This window comes from Eutrigla gurnardus, assembly GCF_963514095.1.
Source record: "Eutrigla gurnardus genome assembly, chromosome: 3".
Taxonomy (NCBI): Eukaryota; Metazoa; Chordata; class Actinopteri; order Perciformes; family Triglidae; genus Eutrigla; species Eutrigla gurnardus.
The window spans coordinates 17,294,370-17,316,670 of NC_139917.1; the positions used below are offsets into that span (position 1 = coordinate 17,294,370).

General features: G+C 41.3%; 5 protein-coding genes across 6 annotated transcripts; all 5 read right to left on the reverse strand.

The window, feature by feature from the left end:
- Positions 1 to 43: 43 nt before the first annotated feature.
- Positions 44 to 3,342, reverse strand: LOC311011609 (uncharacterized protein). Its single transcript, XM_084006646.1, has 5 exons — positions 3,179 to 3,342; positions 2,317 to 2,628; positions 1,858 to 1,896; positions 1,660 to 1,767; positions 44 to 492 (listed from the first exon to the last, which is right to left on the reverse strand). Exons 1-5 carry the CDS (start codon positions 3,225 to 3,227, stop codon positions 215 to 217), a joined length of 786 nt encoding a protein of 261 aa, XP_083862772.1. The 5' UTR covers positions 3,228 to 3,342; the 3' UTR covers positions 44 to 214.
- A 161-nt stretch (positions 3,343 to 3,503) lies between these two features.
- Positions 3,504 to 6,675, reverse strand: LOC311011607 (uncharacterized protein). Of its 2 annotated transcripts, XM_084006644.1 has the most exons (5): positions 6,527 to 6,675; positions 6,128 to 6,451; positions 5,093 to 5,134; positions 4,880 to 5,007; positions 3,504 to 4,275 (listed from the first exon to the last, which is right to left on the reverse strand). In XM_084006644.1, exons 1-5 carry the CDS (start codon positions 6,585 to 6,587, stop codon positions 3,967 to 3,969), a joined length of 864 nt encoding a protein of 287 aa, XP_083862770.1. In that variant the 5' UTR covers positions 6,588 to 6,675; the 3' UTR covers positions 3,504 to 3,966. The 2 variants fall into 2 exon arrangements, with proteins under 2 accessions (XP_083862770.1, XP_083862769.1); XM_084006643.1 differs by having other exon boundaries at positions 3,505 to 4,275; positions 6,128 to 6,675.
- Positions 6,676 to 8,435: 1,760 nt separating this feature from the next.
- On the reverse strand, positions 8,436 to 11,760 carry LOC311011202 (uncharacterized protein). The gene is made up of 6 exons (XM_084006009.1): positions 11,606 to 11,760; positions 11,215 to 11,526; positions 10,256 to 10,360; positions 10,122 to 10,163; positions 9,881 to 10,020; positions 8,436 to 9,433 (listed from the first exon to the last, which is right to left on the reverse strand). The coding sequence occupies exons 1-6, from the start codon at positions 11,640 to 11,642 to the stop codon at positions 9,164 to 9,166; spliced, it is 906 nt and encodes a 301-aa protein (XP_083862135.1). The 5' UTR covers positions 11,643 to 11,760; the 3' UTR covers positions 8,436 to 9,163.
- A 1,691-nt stretch (positions 11,761 to 13,451) lies between these two features.
- LOC311011542 (uncharacterized protein) lies at positions 13,452 to 16,368 on the reverse strand (the record flags this gene model as incomplete). Its single annotated transcript, XM_084006576.1, has 6 exons — positions 16,217 to 16,368; positions 15,405 to 15,749; positions 14,992 to 15,153; positions 13,788 to 13,883; positions 13,667 to 13,686; positions 13,452 to 13,559 (listed from the first exon to the last, which is right to left on the reverse strand). Exons 1-6 carry the CDS (start codon positions 16,254 to 16,256, stop codon positions 13,452 to 13,454), a joined length of 771 nt encoding a protein of 256 aa, XP_083862702.1. The 5' UTR covers positions 16,257 to 16,368.
- A 903-nt stretch (positions 16,369 to 17,271) lies between these two features.
- On the reverse strand, positions 17,272 to 20,154 carry LOC311009253 (dnaJ homolog subfamily B member 4-like). The gene is made up of 3 exons (XM_084003303.1): positions 19,828 to 20,154; positions 18,312 to 18,907; positions 17,272 to 18,150 (listed from the first exon to the last, which is right to left on the reverse strand). The coding sequence occupies exons 1-3, from the start codon at positions 20,045 to 20,047 to the stop codon at positions 17,917 to 17,919; spliced, it is 1,050 nt and encodes a 349-aa protein (XP_083859429.1). The 5' UTR covers positions 20,048 to 20,154; the 3' UTR covers positions 17,272 to 17,916.
- Between the last annotated feature and the right edge of the window lie 2,147 nt (positions 20,155 to 22,301).

The window sequence follows — 22,301 nt, forward strand, 5'->3', positions numbered from 1 at the left end:
TGCTTTAATGTACAGTTAAAAACCTGAACATACAATTATTATGTGTATTCAGAAGAATCAAAGAAAAACACATTCACATTTCTTGAAATAATATCCTATTTCCGTAAAGTGTGGGTATACATATATACAATGCTGTTTTAGGACTAATTCCTGCAATTTTCAATTCACAACCTGTGAATTTAGTTTGACAGAAATCTGTGAGTAGTGATGACGATCACATCTGAGTTACGACATTGTAATAGACTGTTGGTTGGTCTGCTGCTTTGTGTTGAAGAGTGGAGTAAGTAAGCTCTGCAGAACGAGGTGTGACAGCGCCACCGCCAGTGTGTTTGTTGAAGCTAACGGTGGAGTAGAAGAGGTCGTCTGCTTGGCTCTGAGACTCTGATGAAACAGACGCGTTGGAGTAAATATTGTCTGAGGGATCTCTTCTGGTGATCTGGGGTCCTTGTTTCTGACTGAACTGTGTGGTACAGGCCGTGTCACAGTCCTTTCCTGCACGGAGAGTGATTTGCAAAGTTTTAGCTTTCAACTTTTCGACTTTCACTTCCTCAAAAACATTTTTTGGACTTTCCAATAATGATGCATTTAAAGCAGTAAATGAAAATCATTAAAAACACAATAAATTGCTGCAATTTTCTGGAAGTTTAGTCGTGTCAGTTCAGTTCAGTTAGTGTAGGCTACTTCTGGGTGGTTGTTAGTGTATTTCTGGGTGGTTGTTAATGTACTTCTGGTGGTAGTTAGTGTATTCCTGGGTGGTTTATGGGTGTATTTCTGGGTGGTTGATGGGTGTATTTCTGGATGGTAGTTTGTGTATTTCTGGGTGGTTGTTAGTGTATTTCTGGGTGGTTGTAGTGCATTTCTGGTATTTCTGGGTGGTTGTAAGTGTATTTCTGGGTGGTTGTTAGTGTATTTCTGGGTGGTTAGTGTATTTCTGGTTGGTTGTAAGTGTATTTCTGAGTGGTTGTTAGTGTATTTCTGGGTGGTTGTTAGTGTATTTCTGGGTGGTTAGTGTATTTCTGGGTGGTTGTAAGTGTATTTCTGAGTGGTTGTAGTGTATTTCTGGGTGGTTAGTGTATTTCTGGGTGGTTGTAAGTGTATTTCTGGGTGGTTGTAGTGTATTTCTGGGTGGTTGTTAGTGTATTTCTGGGTGGTTGTAAGTGTATTTCTGGGTGGTTGTAAGTGTACTTCTGGGTGGTTGTAAGTGTATTTCTGGGTGGTTGTAAGTGTATTTCTGGGTGGTTAGTGTATTTCTGGGTGGTTGTAGGTGTATTTCTGGGTGGTTGTTAGTGTATTTCTGGGTGGTTAGTGTATTTCTGGGCAGTTGTTAGTGTATTTCTGGGTGGTTGTTAGTGTATTTCTGGGTGGTTGTTAGTGTATTTCTGGGTGGTTAGTGTATTTCTGGGCGGTTGTTAGTGTTTTCTGTGTGGTTGTTTCTTGGTTGGTTTGTTGCTAAGTGATTGCTCTGGCTCGCTGGGCAGTTTGAGGGTGGTCATTAGGGGGTTCTAGACGGTCGCTAGGTGATCATGAGCTGTTCTTGTTGTTGGGTGTTGCTCGGTCATTGCTAGGTTTTATGGGGTAATTGTTCAGGTGACTCTGTTTTCTACCATCAAATTGCCATTATATTCTGAATAAAATATTATATGAGTGTCAGTTTTATACCAGATGATGCTTGGGTGTCTCTGTTTCGATATCTGAAGAATATCAGAAGGCCCATCGCCAGAGCCAGCAAAATAACCCCGAGACTTGCTGCAATGTAGACCAGCTTCTCTGAAAAAGAGAGAGCATCGCGTCACGGTTATGATGTCGAGTATCACCGGGGATCTTGTCTCTATCACATCTATGCAGATGGTTCCTTACTAGATGAAGTGTTTGGCAAGTCAGGGTCATTTGTGTTTCCTGAAAGAAAAAGGAAAGAAATGTGTTACACCATCACAATTGATAAGCTATAGTGTCTCATTTCTTTCTCACAGTCAGCCTATTGTCTGTTGTGAAAAAAAGAGAAGATCAGTTAGAGAGAGACTGTTGTGCTGCAAGGCGGTGTGGTTAATACTGTTGCCTCACAGCAAGAGGGGCCATGGGTTCATATCCGGCGAGTCTTCCCTGTGTTGACGTTAGGTTGTACTTCTTCAGTTCCACATGCCAAAGACATGTAGGATAGGTCAATTGATAACTCTACATTGCCCCTTAAAAGGATAAGAATTTACAGGAAATTGATGTATGTTGTAAAATTGAGCATTTTCTAGTAAATAGGAAATGCAACACAGGTTTTCATCCATGAAGTGATGAATATTCATATACAGTGCTGAATCAACTTACCCGCTATGACTGTGAGGACTACCTCATTGTACGTGTCCAGACCAACTCTGTCTATTCCACACCAGTAGGTTCCTGAGTCGTCCTCCGTCAGACCAGAGATGGTCACGGTGAATTTGTTCCCTTCATCTTTTATGCCATATTTCCCATCATTTGAATCTTTTATATTTTTACTGCTACGTATTAGGATGTCTTCATTTGCACACGGTCCCTTGCAGAAATATTTGATATTGGTAACTGCGTTGGAGTGAGAGCATTTTATTGTGACGTCCTCTCCCAACACTCCTGTTACTGACACGGCTTCGGTCCGTAATCCTGCACAAAACACACACACAGCAACAACGGTCAGATCTTCATCCAGATGCACTCATCCTGCTCTTTAAAGCCGGGTTTCCCAAACGTTTTTGGTTTCTCACCCTTTTGCTATCCGACCCCTGACATAGGTTGCATATATGTAGGTTGTTTATGCTGTTTCGGTTGTTTAATTTGAATATTTTTACAGGATGAAAGAGGTAAAACTATGCAGTGTCACATGAACAAAAGCAGATACAGCAGAACTCTTAATTTTGTGTACTACAGTTTGTATTATTTAACCCTGGCAATCATTTCACAAGCCTCTGGAGGTTTTGGAAAAGCTACTTTGCTTCCTAATCTTGTTACAGCTCACCGCAAAACAAAAACAAAAAAAGTCCTAGATCTGAAGTTTCAGAAGTCACCAAAGCTTAAGGTATAGGTTACAAAACAACAGCAAGGAATTACTGAGAGTTGTTGAGCCCTTAAACAACATCAGGAAGGTGAATTAATAAAAAAGGCTAAACAATCAGATAGAGGAAGAGAGACAGATGGACAAAAGAGTTTGACTTACCTCCCAGAAGAAAGACCAAAATGAGGGAAATCATCTTCATACTGCTCATACGATATGTTTCCTTTGCCTTTACTTATTATTGCAGATGTTCATACTTTTCACAACAACTCTGCATTTGTTCCTCTTTAGTGTTGCACTTCCTTTGTTACATCAGCTCCGTCTGTCTGCATCTCCTTACCAAACCACTTATCATGTGAGAAGCACCAAAACAGCCCTCCCATCTCTTAGAAAGTACAGATATCTGTTTAAAATGTAGAGAATAAAAGTAAAAAGTGAAATACTTAAGTAAAGTACAGATACCTGAAGATTCTTCATTACTTCCCACCTCTGCTCATAGTGAATGTTTAAGATCAAAGAGGCCAGTAAATAATGAACACAAGGACACCCTCCGATATTCACATTTGGTTTATTTTGGTGAAATCTATCAGAAAGCATGCAGACTGTTCTTCTCAGACTGTGGTATTTCTTTTCAGTCTTTTTTCTTTTGACATTTTTTTTTTTTTTTTTCTCATCCAAAACAATTTCCTCAAATAACAAAACACAGCAATAATGAACACGATAACGACATGATTTACTAAAGATCCTTAATGACTAACTTTTGAATGGGCTAACATCCCTTCCAATCACAATGAAGGATTGGTTTATTACAACCCCACTATTGCTATTTTGGCCAACATTCTTACATATAATAACAACAATAATCTTACCAGGATCTGGGAATGCAGCAACAATGAAACAAAGGTTAACATACTGTGACAGACTTTCAGTCGGAGGTTATTGACCTGGAATTATCCTTCAACCATAATTTCCTCCTTGACTCCCAGAGGTCCATCTTTAGGATCCCTTGCATGAATGTTGGAATAGATGTGCTTCTCTAGCTGGCTGAGATCCAGACATTCGTATTCGGAGCTGTGCTTCAGTTCATCCATATCAACGTATTCAACGTGGCCGAGAGTGACAGTGGACAGCGGGCGACAGAGGTCGGCCGATGGCGGTGGTAAAGCTGACCAATCAGTGCAGTCTGCTTCCGAAAAGCTGCAACTGAGATCGGGTTCAGTTGTCGGGCCGGGCATCATTGTCTCATAGTCCGATGATGTCTGTGGGACGAACAGAAACTAGATGACAGTGAACTGCTTCTTGCATGAGAGATCATGCTATTCTCTAAATGGGAATGTGTTTGTGTTTTGTGGTACTCGACAGCCGTGCTAGCAACTCCGTGAAGCCGTTCTAAGGCACGCTGTTGATTTGAGCTGAAATGCTAACATCAGCATGCTAACATACTCGCCAAGACAATGCTAATATGCTGATGTTCAGCAGGTATAATGTTTACCATATGGTCATCAGGTGATCATCACTGGGCGACAGCTGACGCACAACTCAAATCAAACCTCCAATCAAATCCTGTGAAATCTGTGGGCACCAATGGAGGACGCCTGTTGAATCAACTACAAATCCAGCTCAACTTATACTTATTGGCATTAAATACAGTCTGATGGGACTGTATTTAGTGTTGCAGGCATTTTGACCTGATGCTGCAGCATTAAAGGTCAGTGGATGGCCAAACGTATTACAATTCATCCTGATGGGAACACCAATGCACCAAAATTCATCCATCCACTACTTAGATGAGATACTTCCACCCTGACACCAGTGGTGGGCCAACGTTGCCGTAGCGACGCTGCTAATGCGGTTTGGACCAACCTCTCTGTTGTTGCGCGGGCCAGGTCTTCGGTGGTTGACAGCCAGCAGGAGACAAAGTGTGAACAGACATATAAAGAGGATTGCTCCCAGGCACATCGCTGCAGTCACAAACAGCGACAGGTGGATCTCTGCAGGAGGGAACGACAACTGAATTGACTTAGATTTACTCACACACATACAATTACGACACACACACACACACACACCACTCACTGTTCACTGTGAGCACCTCTGGAGGGATGGGCGATCCAGTTACTGGGAAGCACAAATACATAAAAACTATTAAAGTACAAAAATAGAACAAACGCACTCGTACTTGCTGATGTACACAGATGTTACTTACTGGGGTGTGTGAGATAATCCAGAGGGCAGAGAATACAATATAGTTTACAAAACACACATATATGCAATATACAGTATATAGTTTATCTTGCAGCCAAGCAGCAGTAAGGTACTTTGCCACTTAGTCGTGGTAATCAGCATGGGGGGGTCCCAGCTTCCTCTGATTTCTATCTGCTGTTCTTGGGGCTTGGGTCTCAGAGTGCGGGGGTGATGATGACGCCCCCTCTCTGACCTTTCCTGGCTCCCCCTTGCCGCTGCATCGTTGTTGTACCTCATTAACCTCTAGTCGTCATAGCGGTTTCTGTTTGCTCACATCGGAACACTGAACTAGTAGTTATTTCATATCTTAGATGTTGGGTTTCAAGCGTCCACTGATCCCACATCCTCTACATATATCCCCTCTCAGTGGGATTGCTCTCACAGCAGCAGTGCAACAGTTCCACATTCTCTTCCCTCGTCCATGTATGTCTTGTTCCAGTAGCCCATTAATCATCAGGTTGCCATGGTTTCCTCAACCCCTGAGGCCAGACCCTGTTGACCCAGGTGAGTCCGAGCCCGGTATGACCGTATCCGCTTCAATCAATGCTTGAGGTAGATGTATGTGCATGTATATACACACACACACACACACAAATTGAGCACATGATTGGAACGTGCAGAAAAGAGGAAGATGCATGGGAAAACGCTACTTCCAGTGTATCACTAGTTCCAGTGTATCACTACTTACAGTGTATCACTACTTACTTCTCATTTATAGCATGAGAGACCTGACATTTTTCGATTGAAACCCCCGGTTGGACAGAAAGTGTAGCCGTAAGGCCCCGAACCAGAACGCAGACTTTGTGCACATAACAGAAGATGAGCAGCCAACACAGTGATCCTGTGCCGTGACATGACGTACTGTACCTTGGGAAACATTCAGCTGTATGAAACTGATCACGGAGCTCACGTCCACCCCACACCGGTACGTCCCGCTGTCCTCTAAGGCGAGTTCGTCCACGCTGACGATGAAGAAGGCTCCCGTTGTGTTGTCGTACAGAGAGAAGCGTCCACGGCTGTCCCACTGGTCGTGTTTTTCTGTCCGTATCAAGAGGGTGTTGCACATTTTGTCTCCACTGTCATAGCAGAAGTACTTAGTATTGTTCTGCTGGCCGTTTTCATATTTACACTTGAAGACATACCCCTGGCCTTTCACACCGGTCACAGATGTGGTCCGGACACTGATGAGAGCTGCCGGCCAGAAATAAAGCTGTAAGCTGCGTTCATCACATGTCATCACATGTTTTGATGAAGAGTTTAGCCCACCTTGAATTTGTAGCACAGTAATGATGACAGTCACACTCCATGAGATCCAGTTTGCTCCCATCTCTCCCAGTTTAGCTTCCGTCCACACGCTCAGACTCGTCCCGAGATGCACAATGAGGCAGCGACCTGTACTGACGACCGCGTCCGTGTGTTCAGTCTGGTGCTTTCATGTTCACGTGTTTGAACCTCTTCCTCTTTCATGAACGAGCCGGTCCACACCTTCACGTAACCTTCAGCCTATGAAAGTGACATTAAGGCGGCTTGGGTGTTTCAAAAAGTGACCTTTGTTTCTCCACAAACTTTTTTTTTTTTTTTGTAAACCAGCACATCTGAATATCACTTTTTTTGATGCAGGTTTAATTTGCTAGTTACTTCAAGGCAATTCCATCCTCCTGTAATCCTGTTGAGTCCAGCACTCCCGTCTGTTAATGTAGAGCTTCCTCATACGTAGGAGAGAAGAGATGTTTCACAGAGTGCTAAACCAAGAGTTATTACTGATCTATAGAGCATTAATACCTTATTTAACAATTTGATGGTTTCTAATGTGAATGAAGACTGATCACCAGACTGTAGTTAACAGCTCTTTGGAGTAGCTGATTCTTTTGACTCTTTTTACTGTCTTCAACTCTCACTGCTCTCATCAGAATTGTGTTTTAGCTTTATTTAATAATGCAACTGTAATTTAACTGCCCAGCACTAGAAAGTTAACCGACACAGTAACTAGCTGGTGAACGTGGTGGATTAAGCTTCCATCCACCATGCCATCATCTATATCTTATATTATTATTAATAACACTGATCTCTGTGACAACAACAGGCTTCAACATGTGTTTTTGACCTTCCTGACAAGGTCCTGCAAGGTGATAATAATAACTAAGCAGAATTCATTTGATCACATTTATTGAAACATATGTATGTATCCGTTGACAAATGGCTTATTTTCGCCCCACTTTTTGGTGAAAATTCAAGTCTGGCTTTTGTTATGTTTTCTTTCCAGTTCATCATGAATGATCCATTTATTTGATCGAGTAATAATGAAGAAAAGATCAACTTATTATTATTATTACCGGTATTATTATTATTGTTATTGTCATTGTTAGTATTATTGTAATTACTATTATTATTATTATTACCGTTAGTTCAAATTGATAAGAAAGCTGAATAAACAAGCATATGCTTTGTTTGTAGATACTATATTGTCAGTTTCCTTGTACCCTCTAGATTGTTCAGTATATTCAAGTTATTTAAGTCTTGCTTTGCCGTCCTATTTTTGAAGAAAAGGCTGAAAACGACATACCCAAAGTAAAATGGTTACTGTTTTTGAACCCTTATGACTACAGGCACAAAGCTGAGCATTCCTGAAAGATAATAATAATACTAAAAAGAAACAGACATTTTAAAATGTATTCATGTTAAGCAGTTTGTCGAAGAGCCTTCAAGGTTCATAACCCTTTGTTTCTCAATGTCCGTTTCTTTACTTAAGCAAGTCTCACTCCTGTGAAGCTTCTGATGATACATTATTGTTGAGATCATGTCATAGAGGTTTCTTTTGTGCATACAGGTAAACACAACGCAAAACCACTAATGTTATAATTAAAATCTTTAAATACTCACTCTTTCAACAACAAGAAAAAATACACTTACAATTTACAATATATATTTTCTTTATTTCAGGACTGGAAGCATCAGATTTCATTATACGAATCTATGTAAGACTGGACTCAACACTTTCACTCATTCTTCCTTTCTCACTCAATCGTTTACTATCAAGTAAAGCCTGACAAATATTCAAAAGTGCATTAAGTAACTCAGTGAATCTAGGATAATATTTTCCTTTGTTTCCTTTTAAAGGAGTCATCACCTGGAAATCGCAATTTCTCTTGTTAAAACATGCATATCTGTGTTTGACCTCAGTTGAAACTTGCCTGAAAGGCTGGAGTTTGAAAGTGGCGCCGTTTTTTCGCTTCTGCTCTTTTTCCGAACAGGAATAGCACACAAGGGTGTGCATTCCTAAAGCACGAGATTTTGATTCTGCGCCTTCGGTGACGTCACCGTGGCGGCTACTTGCATAAGCCCACCCCTCTTTCACCACCCAACCCCGCCCCGTCCGCTACCTGAAATCGCCGAAGCGCCGCCATTATGTTTTGGAGTCTGCATGCAGGCAAGCCCCCCCGGCTCTGTCCTTCCTGCGGCGAATCAACGCGCGCCTCATTACATATTATACAATGCACATCCGGACCAGTCAAAACCTCGCGCGTAATCTCGCGTGATAAAATCGCGGTACGAAAAAGGGTCAGAACAAGCTCAATGTTTGATTAAAATTTTTTTTTTTTTTTCTAATAAGTTTTACGAATTGATCCAAAGCGATCCAAGGGGGGCTGGATACGTATAAAACCAGGTGATGACTCCTTTAAAAGCAATATCGTGGCCACACATATTGTATATAATGACTCTAAATCAACGCACTGACAGCATCTGCCAAGGAGACACATTTTCATTTAAAGCTAGAGATAAATGTTGTTCAGTTGTGTGTTCCTGATGGATCCAAACCAAAGTGGTCTGGACTGACAGGTGGATGCACTGCTTGTACAGAACAGGTTTGCTTGCTGCGTTTGCAGTCGCTTCTGTGTATCCTTTCTAAGACACCTCCAGTTCTGTAGATACACGTGGCAAAGGTTTGATGTAGATCCGAGAGCTGGTGTCATGCTTGCCCCGTGCGTTTGCAGCAGGCTGTCTTGAGTGTGCCGGTCGTTTGGAGCAGCAGATGTTTTCATAAATGTGAACGCTGCTTTCGGCTGCGATGGATGTAGTCGCTGGTGGATCCCGCTTTGGGTGTTGAGGAACTGAGAACCTTTCAGATATTGTTTTCATTGACTGCATGTCGATTTCACTGTTCTCACCGTCAACCTGAAAAAAACAACCTATTTATTAGTTCTAGTAATTTAATATTAGTTATATAAAGAGTGAATGCATTTAGCTGTACCTCTGTATTGAATCTACTAAAAGTAGATATATCATGTTTACTGATGCAGTGCAAAACAGCATAAATGATGGTGCTGTACATATGATTAAGTGTAGACTCAAATATAAAAAAAATATGACAACAATAATGAAAGGGATTTCTCCCCTCAACCCTGGTAATGCTGATTAGTTGTGGGTTCTAAAGCATCCTCATGCAAACCCTCCACAGATTAAACATGAACAGAGAAGTGGACTGGTGGACTTTCAGAAAACCCCTCTCTGTACTGTACATTAACCTCTGAAACCAGGAATGGAAACTCGATCGTTGTCAGACATTTGTCATGTTGTGAAGAGTCATCCTTTACATGTTAGGCTCCGGTTTGTGTCTCATACCTCTCTTTCCTCTGCACTGTTGAGGACTGTGCCGTTAGACCAAACTCGTCCTTGAGGTTTTGACTTTGACCTCACGATCACAGCCAGCATCAAAACAGCGAGCATGGCGACCGCCCCGGCTGTAGCGTACAACACGATGCCTGAATGCAAACAAGGGCGATGGCTCAACTTCTTTACACATCGACAAGCATCAGCTGATATTCATGCACCAACTGCACACAACAAATGATGAGAAACTCACCGGTGCTACTGTTCTGTTCGCCTCCAGTAGTGGTGTTTGAGGCTGTAAGATTATACTTCTTTATGAACATTTTTTGTATTATTGTTTTTATTATAAATATTTGTAAGGGTTCAAATGTGGTATTTTCTTCCTACCTGTTGAAAGGTCAGCAGGCTGACTGCTGTCCATCCCAGATGTTGATTGGGTTGAGCTGGTCTGATATGTCCATATAGGCATGACAGTTGTTTCATTTGCAACAGCTGTAGTGAAACAGTGGTGGAGAAAATATTCAGATCATATACTTCAGTAAGTAAGTACCAATTCAGCTATTAAAAAAAAAAACATGTTACACATCTTTAAAAAGTCCTTAATTAAAAAAAATGAAAAGACCAGTCTGTATTTAGGGGGATCTGGCAGAAATGGAAGACAATATCACTATGTTTTCATAAATCACCTGAAACTAAGAATTGATTTTTTTTTTTTTTTTTTTTTTTGGCTGCACGGTGGTGTAGTGGGTAGCACTGATCTTGGGTTTGATTCCCGGTTTGGGTTCCTTCTGTGTGGAGTTTGCATGTTCTCCCCTTGTGAGTGTGGGTTCTCTCTGGGTTCTACTCTAAATGTCCCGTAGGTGTGAATGGTTGTTTGTCTCAACATGTCGGCCCTGTGATAGACTGGCGTCCTGTCCAGGTTGAACCCTGCCTTCACCCAATGACAGCTGGGATCGGCTCCAGCCCCCAAAATGTGACTTTCTTGACATGTAAAATTATCTTTTAAAATGATATGCCTAATTCATGCCACAATTCATACAGGAAAAAAAAAAGATATGTCTCTTGCCAATGATTGCCGTACATATTATTTTCCAAAAAAAGGTCCCATTGTGGTCCACTTGGGTGCAAATTAGCCTCAATTCCGCATCCAATGTGAACCCAGAATTATACAAAAATGTATTGCATTTTAAAACCAATATTTTCTATGTAAAATATCACCTACAACATAGTATTTCCAAGTTGTTGTGCAGTTAAACATAAAATATTTCCTTCAGAAATGTAGTGGAAATGTACAAGTCAGAGTAAAGATACATCTTATTACAGGTAAGATTGATAAGACCACACACCTTCCTTTACAGTTAGCTGCACTGCATTAAATGTGTCAAAACCAGGTCTGTCCACGCCACACCAGTATCTCCCCATGTCTGACAGCTGGAGTTGACTGAAGGTCACAGTGAAGACTCCGTTTCCCAGGTCCACCAGACTGATCCTCCCTGACGCCGCTCTCCTACCAGGTTGTACAGTCACCAGTGTTTCTTTGCATGGATCCTTGCAGAGGTATTTATTGTTCCTCCGTGCGAGGCTGTGTGAACACTGGAACAAGACTTCTTCCCCCTCGAATCCCTCTGCATTGATGGTTGCTCCCTCTATCCCCGCAGCTGCCAGAATGAAATGATGTGACAGGAGGTAAAGCATCTAAGAGCTGTTTACCTCGATGGATAGATGTTCTTAACTTACCATAGAGAAGACAGTAGAAGATAGAAATGGTCTTCATTCTGATTGATAAAGTGCCAGTTGTTATTATTAGTCCCTCCAGGCTCTGTGTATTGACTTATGAACCTATTTCATCATGCTCTACCTCTGCACGACCTTGTGCAAATGAAATAACAGCAGGGTAAACTCTTAATGTCTACCTTCCTGTGGTTTTGGCTGTGTGACAGCGGAGAGGAAGTCGAGGGGACCGACATTGAACCCAAGAGAAGAGAAACTTGCGTGGGCAAAGGTGAAGCGAGAGGTTCCCCACGTCTCCATCACTTAGTTTCAGTGCTATCGGTTCCTGGTATTGTGTGTATTTAACAATAAAAGAATCGAAAGCAAATCATTTATGTACCTCACTGACCTACAATAACCTACCAAATTACAATCAACAGCTGATCTGTTGACAAACTGCAGCGTTCTATTTCAGTGCCAGCATCGGAGGACATCTAAAAGTGAGCCCTCGATGATTTCTATAAATGTACCAGACCACAACACTCACCGAGTGGGCCTTTAGCTGCTCTACGTGTCAGTGTGAAAGGCGGGAAATGATTCTGATGCCATTTAAAGAGCAGGTGTCAGACTTTTGTAAAGTTTGAAGTGTAAATATGTCTGGATGGCTTGACGAGTGGTGGGCTCAAGTGTCAAAACGAGGCTGTGTATTCATCTTTCTTCAGCAGAACTGTGCATTTACATGGAAATTAGAGGAGGGTGTATTTTCATGGCCTTAAGATGAAAAAAGTTCTTAAAAGCATTGAATTATATTTCTATGATTTTTATTGCCTTATCAGATTCCAGACTGAGATGACGTGTGTGTAGCGCCCTCTGCAGGTCTTTCTGCAACACAACTCATGACACTCAGCTTCGCTAGCAGCAGAAATACTCACTGATGAGGATCTATCAAGTCAAGTAGTGCTTTCTGTGCAATGTGCATGCTTTTGTTGTATTTCTGTTTTTATTCCATTATCTTATTGACGGTAAATATTTTTATTTGCAACACCTTTTCATGTATGCATTTACTCAATGAAAACATTGCATGATCCAAAAGAAAACGATCATTTGCACCTTTAAATGTGGAGTAGGTGATTCTATTGGGAAACACTTTCTGTTATATTACTTGAAAGCCTTGTGACATACTGATAGCCTTCAATACATTAAATGCTCTGACATAAAAAAAGAAAACAAATGTAATCTTATCTTTGGCCGTGACAGGACTGTAAAAACCCCGTCCAATCAAAAAAGTTGGGCTGGAGAAAATAATTGGACGGCCTGCTTGTCTGTCAACGCTTACTTCCTGATTGCCGCACTCTACCGATCTCGAGTACTCGCTTGGCGTTCTGGGGCTTTGAACAGAGGTCTTAACGAAGGGGCGGGACTTCAGTTCAGTGATGTGTTCAAAGTCAAAGTTTCTGTGTTTTTTCCAAATTACCTGCTCAACACTGAAATGCAACACACCTTTTCAATTGGTTTTCTGTGTTGTGACCATAGTAGGTGGACTATAGTCATCATCCTGGACTAAGGCTTTGAAGCTCAGGTTTGGCATTTTGGCGGTCACCATCTTTGATTTTTTGCAAACCCACCTACCCCACCCACCCAGCTCCACCGACGATCCACCTGCATGTAATACAAGATTTTCCATTTAATTATGATAAATTTAATGCATACATAAAAACACATTACATAGCACTTGTTTTAAAATGATATACTGGTAACTGCATGCACATATCAGCGTTATCCTGCAACACTGCAGGCCAGCTGTCGGACTCAGAGACAGAATGAACCCGGCTCAGTCCTGAGTTTTGGGATCGAGTGCCTGATAGGCGGAAGCTTACTGGGAGGCACTGGGAACACTGGACTCAGAATGTGGTTGTACAGACTGCAACCTCACTGGAGCCGGACTAGAGGCCACATCTGCATTTTCCTCACAGTAATCCGACTGGAAATACACAAGAATCACCCATAATAATGATTTTTATCTCAGCAGGAAATGTATTGAACATTTCAATCAAAATGAAAACTGATAAATGACAAGTTGTCACTCACCTCACCCTTGTTCCGGCCTCCTGAAACAAACAACCAACAAAATGAATGAAAACACATGTGAATGCACCGTTTTGGTTTCACCACGTCGTACACGTATGTCTGTGTGCATGAGCCCCCTCACCCGCTTTACTCCAGCAGTGTCCGTAGAATATTAGAGGTATGATGGCACAAACCAAAAGAGCCAGGCTCACCGAAACAATGATGACCACTGTGGTGTCTGCAGAAAGAGGCAGACACGTTTGTGTTGGTGACCACACAGCTTACTTTACAACAACACATCATCCAGACAAAATTACACGATATATTCCTTCACATTTACATTCCTTTTGACTCCTATTTTCTGCATACTTCTCTGATACTCAGTTCTTCTTCAAGTGTGAAATTCAAAGAGCAAGACGGCAACACATTGTTTCCAGTCGTGGAAAATAAAACACGTCTAGCCCCGTTCCACTGAAACGCTGCCTCTTTTACAAATGGAAACAATGCATGGTTTGATGATATTACATGATCGCCATTTACAAATTCAACAATGTTTTTCCATGACTACACTTTTTGGTGGAAGCATGTTATAATAGTAAAGCCTTTTCATCCATTCTAATAGCCTTCTATGCAATGTATACATTTAACTACCTGGAAAAAAAACAGTAATCAACCACTTCCTGACAGTGAAATGTAATATTTATTCACAAGATTTCTGTAAGATCTAACAGCAATCACCCTTGAACCATAAAGCATATGGGGTCTCTTTAGTCTTTACTAATTTTACTCAATAGATGACTTCCAGAAAGAAGAGGAAGCATTGATTTAAATAAATGGTAACAAAATCATCCGTAAGATATTCTATATATAAAAAGGCTGCATAGAGCATAGCCCTTAAATAAAAAATACATCTTTCACAAACAATTACAATTACAAAATCTGCTCCTGACATGTTTTAAGAGACATGCGTCCATTCACAAGTGAAAAACTCTAGATGAATTAAATAGCACTTATACTCTTTCTCCTGTATTTTTTCCCCAATATTTTTGCCTTTAATGGAATGGGAGGGAGAGCATGCTCTGTAACTATGAATATACTTTATGAATATGCAAATGTGTTTAATTTTCACAAGTTTAACTGTGTTTTCTATTTACTGAAAACTCCATTCTCAGAGTGACCTGAAGGCTTTAAGTTTCCACATCATCCGTTGGATGATGAGATGAGAAGATGACCACAGAGAAACATTGGAGGGGGGCTTTAGGTTATTATCCAACCTGATCAAGCCTTTATCATTTAAAACCTAAAACCCTAAAAGGAGAACAGCTGATAATGTGGCTGTAAAATACCTTTGAGGCTGTTTGCTGCTGGCTGGTCTGTCTTGTCCTCTGCAGCGGGCTGGATTGATGCTGCCGGTGAAGCTTCAGTGCTGGACGCTAAGTGGGGCCGAGTTTCTGATTCAGGCTGGAGGGTGAAGGTGGAGGGAGGAGATCCCAGAGGAACAGTGGAGGCTTTGGAATAACAGGACACAGGATGAGTGGTGAGTGGGAATTATGTGCTCATGTGACATTGTTGCATCACGAGATATGCAGAACATAGCCTATAGTAATGTCAGACTTCCCATGCAAAGCAAGACCAAACTGGTTGGTTTTAGCCAGAATTGTAGTATTTATAAGGCGAGGTTAGGTTTAATAGTCCTACAGTAACATGACTGAATCATCTAAGAACGTCCCATTACCCACAGGCATCTGGCCATCATTACCATCTTCCACTATGAGATTGACCTCCTGGTGCAACACTTTCAAAGTTTCCTCCACTCCACAATGGTACGTCCCGGTGTCCGTCCTCTTCAGCCTCTTTATGGTCACGTTAAAGGCTTCGTCTCCGCTGCTGACCTCCATGCCGTATCTCCCTCGCCGTGTGACAGCCGACCCCTTCCTCTGACTTTGAATGAGAATGTTTTCTCCGGAGCAGACTCCTCTGCAGAAGTACACGTTGGCGTGTTCGATGCTGTTGCTCGTGGTCCGGCTGCCAGAGCAGTGGATGGAGACCTCTCCACCAACGTGGCCGCTCACCTCCAGCACCCCTGCGCCCTCCACACACGCAACTGCAGTATAAAACAAAAATGGTCACAGCCGTTGATTAAAGTACCATTTTTATAGTTAACGCTATATAATATATATATATATATATAGCAGCAACTGCTATTAATGTATCACCCAAAAAAAACACTGAGTCAATGCAGTCTTATATCTAACTTGTTAAATTCAGCAGACTGGCTGTTCATTCTGTCAACAAAAAGTCATTAAAATAGCAGATCAATTAACCACATATTAAAAAGAGACAAATAATAGACTATTTTAGATGGAGTTGTTGAAGATATCCACCGCTATTAATAAGACCAAACATACTGAATCTTATCAGTGGTGCTCATCAATAAGATTCCACTTTTACAAAGTTATTTAGCAATAACTTATTTACCATCATAAGTTTGAAGATTTCTTCTTATTCACATGTAAGTCAATATTTATTCAGAATGTAACGTTTACAAATGAAACATATCTCAAAACTCACCGGAGAGGCAGCAGAACATGACACCGTGAAGAATCCTCATTCTTCACCCCAGTTAACAAGCAAGGAAATAAAAAATGAAGACCAGTGGTGGTGAAAGATTGCAGCGGTTTGTGTAGAATTTGTCATCTGATTCAGTCCCTTAAGGAACCGGAAAGGCTACAAGGCTGTGATTGTGCCGTCCCCCTCCCGTCATAGCTACATTCAAACAAACAGGCAATGTGGTCCTCCAAGGCCTTTCTAACCAACTCATGGTTAAGTATCAGCGATTCCTTATTTACCTTTATTTCCGGGCCCTTGCAGCTGTTGGTGTGCATCTGCAGCACATGAAGCTGGAGGTCATCGGACTAAACAAGCTGAATCTGTTGACTGTGTCACGAGTATCACAGCCTGAGAGGAACCTCCGCAAATTGTTGTTTTCTTCAGACATTAAAAATACATTGCAGGGTCGAGTTAGTAGCCATAAAACAATATTAGGGGAGTTTTATGAATATGAGGAGGGGAGCTGAATGGATGGCTTGTATTATAGGTTCCTACTAGAAAATGCTTATTTGCTTTAATTAAAAAATGCTTTGCGAGGCAACAGGTTTAGCTTTTCTTCCGGTCAGCTTTTGTTACAATATGGGACCTTTAAACATGACGGTTGAAAGCAATAGACGCATATTTTGGGATTTAGATGTGAAAATGAATAACACTTTCATATCAGTCCATTCAATACGAAGCTGGAGCAAGCAGCTGGTTAGCTTAGCATAAAGACTGAAAGTGTGGGGAAACAGCTAGCCTGGCTATGTCCAGTGTAAAAAAATAATAGGAGTATCTTTAAGAGTTCACTCATGAACACGTAAGATGTTGATTCTTTAATTCAGATATAAGAGAAGTAATCTTCTCATCTCATTCCTGACAAGAAAGGGAATAAAGCATATTTCTGTCAAACATTTCTTGTAAGACACGCACTTACTGGCATGATTTTGAGACATCACAACCAGTTTGGAAGCTAATCACAGTCCAATATGCAACATACACAAGTTAAAGTGTTAACTTTCCAGCACCAGGTTTCATTTCTTTATTGTTCTTTCATAACAATAAACGAAAATTCAGTCCAACAATACATTTTAACATCAGTTGGCCAACACATTTTTTACTTGAGTGAAATGTTATCATTAGTGCCTGAGCTGCAGAAGCCGCAGCCACATGTCACACATCTACACAGAGGTAAATAAATCATTCATTTTTTTTTTAATTATTAATTCATTTTCTTTTAATTATTCGTTTAAATAAAAATGTTATCAATAGGACCTTTAAGTGCTCTGTCTATCTTTATGTTGCAATTTTTCTCAGGGACAATCTGAAAATGCCAACGAAACAGTTTCCACAAAATATACGCATATATTTTTAGAATAAAACAAGACAGTCCATTAAATGTATTTTTCATCAAAATATAATCTTATTCATTAAACCAAACACCAACCAATACCCATCATATTTACATAATTTTTCCTGTGAAATGCTGCCATCATTCAAGATGAGCATTTCCCCCAAAGGTGGGTTTTCCCCCACAATGGTTGACAGCTTATACAGGTCTGTCTCAGGAATCTGTCCTTTCCTGTCTCGTAAGTTATAAGCCATATGTGTATCAATGCAGTGATTGACAAAAAAAAATGGCAGCTTAGTGTGATAATTATAAAGATGTCCGTTGGTCCTATTTAAGATCGCGGGAGGACCTGAGCAATAGTGTCACGGGCACTCTGGCTGAGCCTTTCCGGGAACTTGATCTCATAATCTACCAACAGGTCGCCTCGACGATCGGGGCGTTTGGGATATGGCAACCCCTCACCACTGATGCGCCGCTTCATCCCTGGCTGCACAATATCTGTTGTTGACACAGTCAGAGTTCTGCTGTCCAGTGTGGGTGCGTTGACTGTACAGCCACACAATGCCTGATGGGAAATTAAAAGAGAAAAAAACCCATTAAGATCACGAAAAGACACTGATAGGAACTTCATTCTATTAATTTCCAGCTGATGACATGTTTGTTTGTCTAACAATGGTTTCTAAGAACAATAAGTGACTTCAAAAGTCATATGTAAAATTTACTTACATCTCTGAGTGAAATTGTTGCTGTGTAAATGATGTCCGAGCCGTCCCGTTTGAACTTTGGATGAGCCTTGTCTTTCAACACAAAGACCACGTCAGCTGGAATGTTTGTGGGAGTCTCATCCCCCTCTTTGGGAAACGTGATTTTCGTGCCCTCCTTCCACCCCTTCTTTATCTGCACCTCCAGGATTTTATCCTCTACCCTTAGCGTCCGCCCGTCTGGATTCAGCCTTTTACGAGAGATCTTCATCTTCTTTAAGCAACCCGACAGAACTTCCTCCAAGGTCACCTGGAGATCGTAAACCAGGGGAGGGTCCTGATGCTTCTTTACAATGCTACTGTGAGGGCCCATCCCTCCCATACCGGAGCTGAAGGAGTGAGGGAAACCGCCGATTCCACTGCCCCCCATCCCAAAGCGGCCAAAGGGGTCATCGGTGTCCATGTCCGCATCCATGCCTCCATTGCGGGCACCAAAGAACTGTTCGAAGGGGTTACGTCCGCCGAAAAACTCTGCAAAAATGGCATGAGGGTCGCCCTGGAAGCTGTAGCTGAAGGCACCAGGACAGCCACCACCTCCTGGAGGGCCTCCGCCTTTTAGACCTGATTGAGAGAAACAAGCAATTAATATATTTATTACTAAAAAGGACTGAGTCTGAGTGCACTTAAATGCAACACTTATTGTGGCACATTTCATGTAATAAGTTACACTTTCTCACTGGCAATAAGAAGGCACGTTTTTACACAAATTGTTCTCGTTAGGTATACACATTTATTTCTCAGTTTTTGATTTTGGACACACGTGACACGAGTGAGTGTGTGTGTGTGTGCGTGTGTGTGTGCGTGTGTGTGTGTGTGTGTGTGTGTGTGTGTGTGTGTGTGTGCGCGTGCCCATACTGATTGCTGCCCAAAACGAGAGAAAATGTGCATAGACTGCTATGGAAACCACTCAACAAAATAACGGGCACAGCAATAATACATAGGGTGTATTTCCTAAGACGTTTACAAATAAATTAATTGAGCTTCATCTACTCGAGTCGAGGTCCTTCCTCAAGTTACCATGGTTACTAAAAGGTAACAGTCACAAAGGTTAAGTATTTCTGTAGCGCTGTCGTCAGGTTTCCATGCACCAAAATCGACAGTGACAACACCATTCAAACATCCGAACACAAGCGCAACCCACGGCAATCCCAGCCCCCCTGCTGACGTCACACACCGCGCCTCTCCTGAAATCACGTTTACTGTATTTTCAATTGCACTTTGTCATTTCTCGGGGAAACAAGCAGCCAACGCGGGGTGTCCTGCGTGCAGCGCCCCGCCTTGCTCTCCTGGCTCAGAGATAAGCTTACTGAAGGGCAGAGGGGAGCTGGGCGCGCCATGACACTCAGGAGAACTAAATGTTTGCTCCCATGTTGTTAGACATCGCTACGTTTCTCCGCTTGTTGACAGCAACAGAATCGCGAGACGCGGCTAACTCGCATTGAACAGCACTGTCTTAACGATTCATGAGTTAAAAACCTTACCTTCTTCACCAAAACGATCGTAAATTTCCTTTTTCTTCGGGTCGCTCAACACGTCGTAGGCTTCGGCGATCTCTTTAAATTTGTCCTCGGCTCCCGGTGACTTATTCTTGTCCGGATGAAATCGCAATGCCTGTTTACGATAAGCTTTCTTAATGTCGTCCTCTGACGCTGCTTTTTTAATTCCCAAAATGTCGTAGTAGTCTTTACCCATTTTGACCATCCAGTGGTCTGTTTAGTAAAAGTCACAGCTGTTTATAAACGTCTATGAAGTCCAGCAGAGCGTCCTCGGTCCGCCCTCTGCGTCGCCTCTGACCGCTGCCCCCCGAGTGTTTTCTTTATAATACCTCGTGGAAACTTCCAGAGTTTTCCATAAACAGCCCGAACAAGCTCAGCTGTGACAGTTTCGCCAAGACACGCCCAACGGGACGTCACGTCGTGCTGCCTTCACGGACTGTCGGGTATTGTTCTACAGTGACATACCTTGCCTTATCAGTCTTTCAAACGGTGTGTGTGCCATGAACATTGATGGAAGACGGTTTAGGATCCTGACGTAAAAGTACCCATACTGCGGTGTCAAAACCCCCCATTACAAAGTAAATGCCCGTGTATTATCATCTAAATTATATATGTATTATTAGCTAAATGTAGCTATATGGCACTGATAGCTACTAACAAGTGAAAAAAAACTTGTTTTGCCCTCATGGCTGTTATTTTATTGTAGGACATTTTTAGATTGTTGCAGCTGGAGACGTTTGAGCTAGTTTTAACACGTTTCTATACAGTTTTAGTTCAGCAGGTAGTTTAACCATGTCTGACGTTTAGAGGGAGAATCACTGCGAACAACTCCCATCCCACACTGTTTTATTGTAAGTAATCACAAGCAAGTAGGTTGGGAAGTCCTGTTTGTGTGTTGTACTTTATTAACTGATCAAGTGTTTTTTTTTTTTCATGTAAAATTGAAAAAAATGTCAGAGGAAAAATAGAAAGTAGCCTTAAATGTAAATGATTAAGTAAAGTGCAAGTACATTAACAAGCTCATGCCTATATTTAACAATGAATAAACAAACGTAAACAATAGGCTTGGCATTACTTTTATCCATGTGCAAAATTAAAGTAATTATATATATATATATTTATTTATTTATTTATTTATTTATTTTTTAACTCACTGAACCCCTGCATACCAAAATGACTCAGAAGATAACACTCCCATAGCTCAGGATTGGTTGCAAAAACAACAAGCAAGTGTATGAGTTGCACTTGAAGGCAGCATGTCATATTCAATGTGGGCTACAACCACATGCTTCAGCTCTTACACACGTCTGAGATTTTTGGGGGCAGGAAACACTGCACCATCAGTGTTCACGTTGAAAATAGTGCCCACTCATTTACTGAGAGCAAATACAATACTGAAGCAATCACACAACACTGTACACTCTTTGGGTAAGGTGATCAGAAAATATGTTCAGTACACATCAGTACATTTAAAAGCATTTGTACTATTACCTCCGTAGGCTTTCTTCAGTTTGTTTGATTTTACTACAATTCTAGTACTTCATAATGTTTTAAAAGTATTCACTAAATAACAGTTATTGAACTTAGCTGTTAAAATAGTGACTACAGCATAGTCTCTGTCAAGTTAAGCTAAACCTGTTTTTCTGGAGAGATAGGCGTTGGCCGTTTAGATTTCAAATAGCTCTGCGGTGTTAACAGTTCCACAGACAAAACTGCAGCAGAATGTTTAATGGTGGAACTCACAACAATATTCTCTTATAGAAAGGCCATTATTTTTAGTTGCACCTCTCACTTTTTGTATTTTTAAGGTCATCAATTCAAAAGGTTACATACACCTGTAGCCCTGTGTATGTAAATGTATGGACCGCAAGAGTTGAGACAATTATGGCACCTTTGGATAAAACCTGCTGGCCAGGCTTATGTATACAACATGTATGGAAAAATAATGTAATGTTTGGGATGCCCCAAATTGTTATCCCTTTAAATGCATTTTAATGTAATTTCAAATTGATGTGTCCTCATCATGTTGTTTTGTTACTGTACAAGAAAACTATTTGGGGTTATGTTGCCTGACTAATAAAAGCATCCAAGCAACAATAAAACTGATACTTTCCCTTAGAATAAGTGTTGCCTTTGGTTGAGGATAATAATGTGACAACAAACCAGGCAAATAGCAAACTTTATTCATGTAGGACAATGTCTACACAAGGAAAACACAATGCACACAGACATGGATTAAAACAAAATGGAGAATAAAAGAGAAAACGATGACAGTGTGGTATTTAGGTTGAAGAAGAAATCATTTTCTATAAAGCTCAAGAGAAGTGGTCCACAGTCTGCCGTCGCCCGTTGGATCAGTCAACAGACAGAGCCTCTACTTAAAGAACAATAAACCCTAACACCCGATACATCTAATTATGTTAGTGGTGCTACGACCTCTCCGTTTGCTTAAATCTCAT